The following is a 12,069-nucleotide window of genomic DNA, read 5'->3' on the forward strand; positions in this document are numbered from 1 at the left end:
TTTCTAAATTTGCAGTAAAATGTGTGACGAGATTAGGCAACAGAACTCTGAGCTTTCAGAACAGCTGAGCTCGAAGGTATCAGAAAATGACTTGATGAAGCAGAATGTTCAAGATCTGCAAAAAAGACTGGAAATGGCAGGGTTGACAATTCAGCAGGTAGGACAGCTTTTATTTTAATATTGTTTCCCTTGTTCTGGTCAAACTGACGCCCATTGCAGCCTTGGTTCAAACATGGACAAAAGAGCTGAATGCCAGAGGTGAGGGGAGAGTGACTGCCCTTGACAACAAGGCAGCATTTGACCGAGTATGGCATCAAGGAGCCCTGGCTCTAAGTCAATGGGAATCGGGAGAGGAAACTCTCCGCTGGTTGGCGTCATACCCGGCACAAAGGAAGATGGTTGTGGTGGTTGGAGGTCAATCATCTCAGCTCCAGGCCACCTCTGCAGGAGTTCCTCAGGGAAGTGTCCTGGGCCCAACCACCTTCAGCTGCTTCATCAATGACCTCCCATCATGAGGTCAGAAATGGGAATGTTCGCAGATGACTGCACAATGTTCAGCACCATTCGCGACTCCTCATAATGAAGCAGTCTCATGTCCAAATGCAGCAAGACTTGGACAATATCCAGACTTGACTGACAAATGCCAAGTTACATTAGCGCCACGCAAGTGCCAGGCAATGACCATCTCTGACAAGAAAGCATCTAACCATAGCCCCTTGACATTCAATGGCATTACCATTGCTGAATATCCCAGTCAACATCCTGGGGGTTACCATTGATCAGAAACTGAACTGGACTAGCCATATTAATACTGTGGCTATTAGGGTGGCATGGTAGCACAGTGGATAGCACTGTTGCTTCACAGCGCCAGGGTCCCAGGTTCGATTCCCAGCTTGGGTCACTGTCTGTGCGGAGTCTGCACGTTCTCCCTGTGTCTGCGTGGGTTTCCTCCGGGTGCTCCGGTTTCCTCCCACAAGTCCCGAAAGACGAGCTGTTAGGTAATTTGGACTTTCTTCTTCTCCCTCAGTGTACCTAAACAGGCGACGAGGGGCTTTTCACAGTAACTTCATTGCAATGTTAATGTAAGCCTACTTATGACATTAAAGATTATTATACAAAGATGATGAATCCTATGGCGAATAACTCCTGACCCCACCCCCCCAAGTTTGCCCACCATCTATAAGGCACAAGTCAGGAGTAATGGAATACTCTTCATTTGCCTGGATGAGTGCAGCTCCAACAACATTGAAGAAACTCGATACAATCCAGGAAAAGCACGGTAGCATTGTGGATAGCACAATTGCTTCACAGCTCCAGGGTCCCAGGTTTGATTCCGGCTTGGGTCACTGTCTGTGCGGAGTCTGCACGTTCTCCCCGTGTGTGCGTGGGTTTCCTCCGGGTGCTCCGGTTTCCTCCCACAGTCCAAAGAGGTGCAGGTTAGGTGGATTGGCCATGATAAATTGCCCTTAGTGTCCAAAATTGCCCTTAGTGTTGGGTGGGGTTACTGGGTTATGGGGATAGGGTGGAGGTGTGTGTTTGGGTAGGGTGCTCTTTCCAAGAGCCGGTGCAGACTCGATGGGCCGAATGGCCTCCTGCACTGTAAATTCTATGAAAAAAGCAGCCCACTTGATTGCTCCTCCTTCGACATTCAAACCTTCCACCACCGACTAATAGTGACAGCCGTGTGTGCCAACTACAAGATACACTGCAGTAACTCACCAAGGTTCCTAGTCAGCACCTTCCAAACCCACGACCACTACCATCTAGAAGGACGAGCAGCAGATACCTGGGATCCCCACCCTGATTTGGAAATATATCGCCGTTCGCTGAGGCAACATCCTGGAATTCACTCTCTTAACAGCACAGTGGGTGCACCTACACCACGTGGACAGCAACTCACCGCCACCTTCTGAAGGGCAACTAGGAATGGGCAATAAATGCTGGCCTAACCAGCAATGCCCACATCCTGTAAATTGATTGTTTTTAAAACTTGGTATACCCATCCATAGAGCAGCTAAGACCTTAAGACATTGAAGCAGAAGTAGGCCATTCGGCCTATTGAGTCTGCTCCGCCATTCCCTGAGATCATGACTGATCTGATGTGATAATCCTCAACTCCCATTTTCTTGCCTTATCCCCATAACCCCTTCCTGGTTTAAAATGTCTATCTCGGCCTTGAACATACTCGACAAACCAGCCTCTCTACAGCTCTCTGTGGTAAAGAATTCCACAGATTTACTACCCTCCCGAGGGAAGAAAGCCGTCCTCATTTCTGCCTTAAATTGGCAACCCCTACGGGAGATGGTGCTTTTGAGAAGAGGAAAGAAGCAATCATCTCCGATGAGAGGGGGTTCGGTGGTGGTAGTGGGAAAGAGAGAGACACTTTTGCTTGATAGATGAATATGTGATGTAGGTCCTTTCCAAGGGAGTAAAAGCTAGCGCATCCTGAGATGTTCAAGTGAATGAGATAGGGAGGTTGGACCTGTTTCTGGAATGGAGGAGGCAGGACGAGAGTTTCTTTCTTTCACTCATTTTGAGGAAGATAAAGAAACCCACTGGGATGAAGGGTAAAAGAGATGGGTACGCTCGTCAGCTGGAGGAAACAACTTTGTTCAGAGGAGTGGCGGCGGGGGGACGACGACGGCAGAAAGAGTTTGTATATTTATGCTGAACATTTAATCTCACCAATTCCTTTTTTTCAAAGTTTGATCAGTTTTTCATTTGCTGCAAGGCTTCTCCCCAGCATTGATTGCACTTGCTCATTGTGGGTTGAGGGGTAAGATGTCCAGTCTTTGGAGTTGGTTACATGTGGCAAAACCAGTGAGTGGGCTGATTATTCCCAGCAAATCCTTGAAATGCAACATCCCAATGTGAAAGTTGCCACAGTCCCCGAGGACGATTACTCTCTCCTTTTTGAGAGAGAACTGACTGGTGGTGATTTAGCCTGAGGGTCACCACATTTGAGGCGAGGGACAAGGTTGGGAAGGCGGCCCTTTGTGGATAACCTCGGCTGGTATGGGAATTGAACCCGCGCCATTGGCATCGCTCCGCATCACGAACTAGCTATCCGGCCAACTGTGCTAACCCCCAAACACCCATCCTCATGAACAAGAAATGAAACCTACATGTGGTAGAAAATAGCAAGGCCTTCCCTTCCTTCATAAACCGAAGAGCCCCCTATTTCCCCACCTTTCTTTCCTTCCTTCTCCTCCCCCCACCCCCGGTCTCCATCTCCTCCAAAACTGGAAACTTTAACCTGCAAACTATTTGAAGTTCCTGGGCCTGAACAACTCCAAAGTCTAATTGGTGAACATCCAGCCAATCCGGGAGCCGCCTTGTCTAGTCCTCCAGGCCCCAGGGTTCTCCAAAGAGCTGGATGTAAAATCCCGGCAAAGTTGGATTTGTGTACAAGAGCAAAGCCAACCGGAAATGTAAGCTGATTAAGGAAGCCTGTACATTGGATCTCGGGTAACTTTACCCAAAGTTACAACATTGGGCTGGATTCTTCGGCCGTGCACGCCGCAAGATCGCCACGGGCGGGGTGCGACCATGTAAGGGTCCATTGACTTTGGGTGGGAATGTTCTGTCGCCGGGGTGGGCGTAGCTGAAGAATCTGCTATTATTAATGGGGTGGGGTTCTTGATTTTATGATATTTGTGTCTGATTCACCATATCCCGAGTGTTGACCGTGTCCTCTTATTTAATAGTCCAACTTAGTTGTTGCTCCCTGTTTGGTGACCTCCGGTAACTGGGTGAAGCGATTTGGGCTCTGGCCGATTTTCCCAATATGTTTTTATTTCTTTTCGGAAGTATTGCACCAAAACCACCATTTCTCTGCAGTCTGTGCAGCATTTAATTGATGCAAATGAGCTTCTTTTACTGTGTCACAAAATGTCATGGTTCTATTTACTATGAATTCCTAATTGTCAATTGTATATGTTGAATATTGCACAATACGTATATTGTGTGGGTCAGGTTTAATATTTTGTTGTGTATTCCTTTCCTCAAGTTCTCGAATCAATCAGAGCTTCCAGATGCTCAAAAACAGCTACACCTGGCACTTGAAGAAAAAGCTCATTTAGAGGCACAGATGAATCAAGTAAGGATTATTTGGTTGAAAATTGAAGAGCTTGGCTCCAATCTGTGTACAAAACGATGGCGTTCTTTGCTTTTGTGCATATGATTAATATTCTGCCAGTTTCCTGTACACTCTGCTGGACAGCAGTAGAGTCTCATAGATTCTCTGGCTAATCGTACAATTCCATTTACGCTATTGGGAAAGAGTCTGGAGATGTGGGGAAAGGAGACACTTGATATTTCTGCCAGAACAGTATAGTGGAAGCTGCTTTCGGGAGGGAAATGCCAGCTCTTATGCGAGGGAATTTGTTGGGAGAAGTTATGGTCTGCAGAGACTTTGGAACAATCATTTTAGTCAGTTGCTACTTTGTGAAATTTGGGTGACCAAACATTTGCATGTCTCGGTAGCATTGGTTAAAATTATTGTTGAAAAGGCAATAATCTGAAACTAGTTGCCCTGCCCCTGCTTGAAGGATGGCTGAATTTTCGGAATAAATGCCAGAGTTATTTTGTTCACTTACGGTTGCAATGTATTTGAAATTCACACTTTCATTGCTATGTGGTAATAGAATGAAGTTCGGATGAAACTAGGAGTTTGAATCGAATTCTGTGCTTTCTGTCCCAATAAGTGAAGTTTGAAGACATTTTTCAACAAGTGCTGAATCAGTGCCATTCTGTTTTGTAGCTATCCAAATCGCAACAGCTACTTCTTGCTGAGAGAGATCAGTACGCCCAAAAGCTGGTGGAGGAGGGCAACGTTTGGCAGCAAAAAGTTCAGCAGCTGGCGGAACAAGTAAGTGGCAACTTTAATAATTAGGCCGGTCATTGGAAAGGCTGTACCAATCCTTGCTCGATTCTTCTTCTGTGTCTCGCAGTTTAAAAAAATAAAAAAAATAACAGCATGCTCTTGCAGAGGTCTAATGCTCAAGTTTAGTTTTAAATAGATGTCACATCTGTCTGCACTTTGAGATATGTGAAAGCTTTCATAGACTCCTCCAGCATGGAGGAGGCCATTTGGCCCATTCTGCCTTGGCTGGCTCTCTGAAAGAGCTGCCCAGGTTGTACTACCCCTGCTGTTGCTCCTTCCATGAAGCCCTGCAAATATTTCCTTTTATTAAATATACATCCGCTGCTTATTTGGAAGTGAATTTATCAAGTGACATTGAATCTTCTTCCGCCTTTCAGATAATCATAACTTACCGTGCAAAAAAAAAAAACAACAGAGGAATCACTTTCTCCTTTTCTTCCACTCCCTGGCTTTTTTGATGGTTGAAAATTGCATTGATGGCTTCATGATTCTGCTTGTGGACCACCTTTTTAATGTTTGTGGAAAGGCTGTACAGATAGATTAGCATTGGCAAAAGACCAATTTCTGGTCCCCTTTCCTGACCAGAATCAACAATGGCAAACCAGGTGTCAATGCAGTCAGTGCCAAAGCTGCTGTTTACACTTTCAGAATTAATAAATGCATGAAAACAGTACAGTCCTGAAGGATCTTCCCACTCTCATTTTAAACAAAATAACTACCAAATTTGTACAGATTACTTGTAAAAATCCCACTCTACAAAGCTCTGTAATGCATAATCTATTTGCGGTTGTTGGTTTGCATGCAGTGCGGGAATTCTTGTATTCACTAAAGAATGCACACAAGGTAAATTTATTGGGTAAGTAATCATGGGAAGCATTTACAAAACGCCCAACATGTACTTCCAGCCGATGTGGTTGCCATCTGGGACACACACTGGAAACATAGACTCTTCCCTCTCCAGCTACGGCCGGGATTCTTCGAAACGGCGGCTAAGTATTGATGCCGGCGTAAACACCAGAGTGTTTCACGCTGGCGTCAACAGGCCTCTTGGCCCAGCGATTCCGTGCCACGGGGGGTCAGCACGGCGCCGGACTGCTGTACGCAGCTCCTGCTGCCGATACGCGGCCCTGCACTTCCGGCCGCACGTGCGTGTGGCGGAAGCTTCCGCACGGGCCCTGCGCGTCGTGGCAGACCCTCCCAGCGGGACGGCACGGAAGAAGATAGGACCCCCCCCCCAAAAAAAAAGATCGCGCGTGCCTGCCGATCGGTGGCCCCCGATCGGCGGGGACCCGGCCGCAGTGAATTGCTGCGACGGCCTCTTTCAACGGCGCGTGACTGGTCGCCGGAGATTCACATCCCTGCCTCGGACCCGATTGCTGCCCCTGTGCCGAGCGCGATTTTGGCTCAGAGAATCCCGGCCCATGTCTATACTTCATCACTCGCCTGATGAAGGAGTTACCCTCCGAAAGCTAGTGATTCCAAATAAACCTGTTGGACTTTAACCTGGTGTTGTAAGACTTCTTACTGAATACTCCCTCTGGCTGCAATCAGGCTCCATCACCAGAGTTCTGAAAGAGTCGTCCTGTGCTCCTTCCTAAAACAGACAATGGCAAGGAACTAAAGAACATTGAAAATTGGCAGCCAATAACTATCTGCCCGGTTCTTGTACTCCTTTACAAAACCACCCCTAAGCAAGGCAGTGGAGATTACCCCCCCCCCCCCCCCCCACCCCCCCCCCCCCCCCCCCCCCCCCCCCCGCCAGAAAGGGTTTAGAGTGGCGATCCTAAGGCTGCAACGAAAACATTGCCATCTTGCATAACGTTATGACAGAGGCTAAACCTAATAGGAAGGAGCTTGCAGTTGTCTTTGTCGATTTGGCTAAAGTGTTTGATTCCGTTGGGCATAAAATGCTCACCAAGGCCCTCTAGAGAGTTGGACTGTCTAACCCTAAACGGTTCACCTCGATGATCGAAGACCTATACTTAGACAGCAGTACAGTTACCATCAGAGGTTAGACAAATCCAATACACATCGAAAGAGTGGTCAAGCAAGGTGAGCAGTTCTCTCCTACATTGTTCAATAGTGCAATAGACCCACTGATCTGTTTTTTGCAGGAAGCAAACTCGGACGTGGCACCGCCCCTGCATGGAAAGAGAATTGTTGGATGTCATTGCGTTCCTCAGCAACTCCCACATAGGCTTCAGCCAGAGTCTATCTGTCATCTGGCTTTTTGCCAGTATAAAGGATTCAAAATGAATGTTGGGAAGAGCAAGGGCTTCAATTTTATACATAAAGCTAAAACTTCCTGGAAGAGGTAGCAACTGCAAGGTGGCCCTATTTCATAACACCTGGCGAAACTGACAAGTACTTGGGAGTGAGAGTGGACCCTGGGCAGGGCTAGCTGAGAATTTGCCAAAATTGCAAGCTTGGATAGACGGTCTGAAGACAGTAGCACTTTGTCCTCTCCAAAGGATTGAAATCCTTAAGACATGCATGGGACCGAGAATATATTTCCACATGATGCTTGCAGAGGTATCCCAAAGCACGCTGTTCAAGCTCAACCTCATAATCAAGAGCGTGGTGAAAGAAATCCTCTACCTCCCTCAACACAGTATGTACAGCAGCAATAGGGATGGAGGATTGGGCAAGTATAAATTCCAGCGGCTATCATTGGTAAATTGGGATGACTGGAGATATCGCCGGGCGCCATAATTCGAGCTCCCTTGGACTACAGTGGGACAAACAGCAAAACGGCAATAGAATCTTCGAAGCCTTGGTGTACTCCAAAATCGAGGATGTCCCAAGAAAGAGGTACAATGAAATCCAAGACGAGGACCACCCTGGTGACTTCATTGATATGCGTTGGGCGGACTTCATCCCAACAGAAAAACCCAAACCGATCAATAGATGTGCGACTTGGAAGGAGGTTGAATATTTAACTTGGGCCAACCTTCAAAGCCAAAGAACTGGCATTAAGCACTGGTTTGTTACTGAGATGTTAGAAGAGCCACGGTACTCTGGGCGCCATGAGATTGTGCATTATAAGTTAGCCATTGATAATATTTGTCTTGGCAGGTAAATGCACTTTCAGAGGAGAAGGAATGGAATCTCAACCGTATGCAGGAGCTAGAGGTCTCACTGACTGAACTGCAGAACAGATCAGGTAATTGTACAGTTTTCACAGCAGTGGACTAAAATTTCCCAGCTTGCAGTAAGATTCATGTTGGAGTATCCATAATTAAGGAAAAGGTCCTTGCTGCATTGCCTTATTTACTGTATGCCACTGATGTAAACACATTGGAAGTGGTTTATGGGAAGGCAGTGGTGTAGTGGCATTGTCACTGGACTGATGATCCAGAGACCCAGGTTCGAATTCTGCCACGGCAGGTGGTGGAAATTGAATCCAATAAATATCTGGAATTAAAAATCTAATGATCATGAAACCATTGTTGATTGTTCACTAATTTCCGTTGGGGAAGGAAATCTGCAGTCCTCACCTGGTTCAGCCGACATGTGACTCAACATCCTCAGTCGGGTTGTAACAATAGCGGTTTGAGGAGAAAATCATTGTGGTGGAATACCTAAACACGAGAGGCATTCTCTATATTCTCCCTTCCCCATCCAATGTGTTTGCCGCCCCTAAATGGCCGCCTTTAATCGCATCTTCTGGGTAGGAGAACTGGTTCTCTGGGTGTTCGGAGTTAACTTCCTGGTAAATCTTGGAAAATGCAGAGCGTTTGCAGTTGGACATTTTCAGAGTTTTTACGCGGGAAGTCAGCAATCAGAAATCAGATCAGAGGAGCAAAATAATCCCCTTTCAGCTGAAGGGGATTATTCGGTGACTGCTTGCTTTGTGTTAATGTACAGCAGGAGGGGGCAACCTGTGGCCTGGCGGCCGCACTCAGCCCGTCAGGGTTCTGAGTACAGCTCACGAGACATTTTATTTGACTGTTGACCACGTGCAGAGTTGCCACATTCTGCTGGTTTCCATCCGCCTTGTCATCCCAACAGTAGATTTTTTCTGACCGGTATGACTTGAAGTGATGCGCACAGAAGCAAGGGCAAGTGAACCGAGGTGTGTGCTGATTGCTCACATTGTGTGTGAGAGCCGTGCGCTCCCTCTGCGTCCAGTCAAACGTAAATATTTATTTTGTTTTTGCCACTTCAAGTATTTTTTAAAATTTAGAGTATCCAATTCTTCTTTTTTTTTCCAATTGAGGGACAATTCAGCGTGGCGAATCCACCTACCCTGCAAATCTTTTGGGTTCTGGGCGTTGGACCCACGCAGACAGTGACCGGGGGGCAGGATCGAACCCAGGTCTGGAGTGCCGTGAGACAGGAGTGCTAACCACTGTGCCCCCATGCCACCCATCATTGCCACTTGAACTTGATAACAATTCTGTTTTAGCACAGGGCTAAATCGCTGGCTTTGAAAGCAGACCAAGGCAGGCCAGCAGCACGGTTCAATTCCCGTACCAGCCTCCCCGAACAGGCGCCGGAATGTGGCGACTAGGTGCTTTTCACAGTAACTTCATTTGAAGCCTACCTGTGACAATAAGCGATTTTCATTTTTCATTTCAATATATAAATGGTTAAGCATTTTCTGCAACTCATTATAAAATATTTACACAGTCGCCTCTTTAACATCAAAGGACACAAGACCGGATCAAAGCCTTTGCCGAAACCTCCCAGTGTGCAAGTGAAAAATAAAACGCAAACTTGCCCGCATCCGGGAAGCTACATGACCATGGTCTCTCCCCTCCCTCTATCTTCTCTCTCCTATCTCCTTTCTTCTGTGATCCTGTACAACTGTGAGCCAGACCCTTGCTTGGAGCCCTTTTTAATACCTCTCTGGCTCTCGTATCCTACCGTATTTGGTAAAAGCAATTCATCAGCACCATTCGTACACAATTGATATGATCAATACACCATTCATGGTTACATTAATAGATCATCATGCACCATCCACGGTTATGCAAATGGGCCATTGGTAATAGCTACATCCTGAACTACATGTAACAATGTGTAAGGCGTGCAGGCGGTTCACAATGTGTAAGGCGTGCAGGCGGTTCAAAGTCTAAATTGGTCTTTGCTAACGCAATTACAAACAGAATTTAGCTGTACAATCAAAGATGCCAAACAGCCAGTCATTTTTAATCAATCATTTCCTGTCTCTTAATGTTAAACTGTACATTTCTTAGACAGGCTCAATCATTTTAATCTGTTCAAGTTTCCATTTAATCATCCTGAGTTCTAACCTCTTCCCCTTTGTTATCCCTAATCATCGGGCGGCAACCTTTTATTCACACCCAATCTAATCAATGCAGACAGCTCTTCGCAAACCAGCTTAACAAAAGCTCACACACACATGTATTATGTTCAATACCTAAAATTCACAGTTCAAGGAAAAATATGTAAGAAACCGTATTTCTTAGTGGAGAACATTGTGATCATTAAAACGGAAATTATAACCTTTAAAAAAATTTTTTTTTAAATTTATAAAATATTTAGCGTGTATTGATCCTATTGAAGGGTCATAGTTGGCCGATTTCAATCCTGCGACCTACTGAAATGAAGGAGGGCCACTCACTAACCAGGATTGCCCAGCACTGATGCAAAGGATTGTAGGATTAAACTGTTGCCATCTGCTAGCACAAAGCATATTTATAGATGAATGTTAATGACCCACATAGCTTAATCCCACAGGTTACTATTCTGCGTTCTTGATATTTGGCTCCCTCACGTGGTTGGATTGGGAAATTCCCCAAAGCTTTCTAAAATAGATTTAGAGTACCCAAATAATTTTTTCCAATTAAGGGGCAATTTAGCATGGCCAATCCACCTAGCCTGCACATCTTTGGGTTGTGGGGGCGAAACCCACGCAGACACGAGGAGAATGTGCAAACTCCACACGGACAGTGACCCAGAGCCAGGATTGAACCTGGGACCTCGGCGCCGTGAGGCAGCAGGGCTAACCCACTGCGCCACCGTGCTGCCCAGCAATTCCTCAAGCCTGACGTATCCATTGCAGTCAGTCCATAAATCATAAGGTAGAAACTAGTTTGAGGAAGAGGTTTTAGGATGTCACAGTAGCTGATATTTTGTTTTCCTCCAAGACCTAGGCATGTATCCAGGCTTCCTTGCCTACTCCCTACAGTCTCGATCCGGTCTGTAAAGCTCAAAGAAAATGCCCCTAATTTGACACTATTGGTCATAAAGGAGAGAGAGATTTGCACTGAGATTCGCAAATCGGGTTGTCCCAAAGCTCTCTGCAATGGGGAATAATGTTTTATTCGGAAGTGAAGTCCGTGCTGTAAATGGGCAACGGGCCCCCATGCACAGTAATGTGACAATGACTACATAAGTCTGTTTTCTTTCTGATAATGGCTGATGGTTAAATATTTTAAGCAGGACAGAGGTTAAATCCCTGTTCTTCTTCAAAGTAGTGTCATGAGATATTTTACATTTAAAAGCAAGACCTTTCGCCCTTTCAGGTGAATGTAACATCTCACCTGAAAGATCTCCCCCCTGACCGTGCAAAACTCTCTTGCCTTGGTGTGTTAGCGTAGATTTGGCACCCTAAAGTCTAGGTGTGCACAAACGGCAGTAAAGACAATGGCCGGGTAACCGGTGTACTTGTGAAGTTCCGTTATCAATAATTTTCAACGTTAAATTGATACCAAGTTCTATAGATTGTCACAGGCCATCACAGGTCAAGATGTGTGACGAGATAAGAATCTATGTTACCCACTTAGTGCTCTTAAGAGCTCAATCTGTTATTGAACGTGCTGGCAGTACAGTTATTCTTGCATCCCAATTTCCTTTAGTCAAAACTGTTAGCTAGCAGTTTTTTTAATAAATGTGTTTTATTGGGTTTTTGAATAAAGTATATTTACCGTTATGTACACAAAATAGGATAGAAGAGAAGGGAACACACACAAAAAACAAAGCAAACAACAACAACAAAAAAGTTAGAATAAAATAACTGGTAGGGTATTATGTGCTAGCTCAACAACAGCAACTCTGTACAATTGGCAGTATTGTTTTTAGCACATAAGTAGGCATCTGTTTGTGGGGGGGAAGCTGGGGGGGGGGGGAGGGGTACATATACAATTGGGCGCTGCGGAAACAAATACAGAAGGCAATACGTGAATGGGTCTGGTGTCGGTGTTGTCGCTTGCTTC

The 12,069-nt window shown here is 45.8% G+C and overlaps 1 protein-coding gene across 3 annotated transcripts in view; it reads left to right on the top strand.

Moving 5' to 3' along the window:
* golga2 (golgin A2) overlaps positions 1–12,069 on the top strand; it is a 104,432-nt gene that overhangs the window by 48,737 nt on the left and 43,626 nt on the right. For all 3 annotated transcript variants that reach the window (XM_072488706.1, XM_072488708.1, XM_072488709.1), the window contains 4 exons: positions 16–157; positions 4,010–4,099; positions 4,763–4,870; positions 7,961–8,048. In XM_072488706.1, coding sequence (XP_072344807.1) covers positions 16–157; positions 4,010–4,099; positions 4,763–4,870; positions 7,961–8,048 — 428 coding nt within the window. The remainder of the gene's footprint in view (positions 1–15; positions 158–4,009; positions 4,100–4,762; positions 4,871–7,960; positions 8,049–12,069) is intronic.

The sequence above is a fragment of the Scyliorhinus torazame genome, chromosome 22 (genome assembly GCF_047496885.1).
Source record: "Scyliorhinus torazame isolate Kashiwa2021f chromosome 22, sScyTor2.1, whole genome shotgun sequence".
NCBI lineage: Eukaryota > Metazoa > Chordata > Chondrichthyes > Carcharhiniformes > Scyliorhinidae > Scyliorhinus > Scyliorhinus torazame.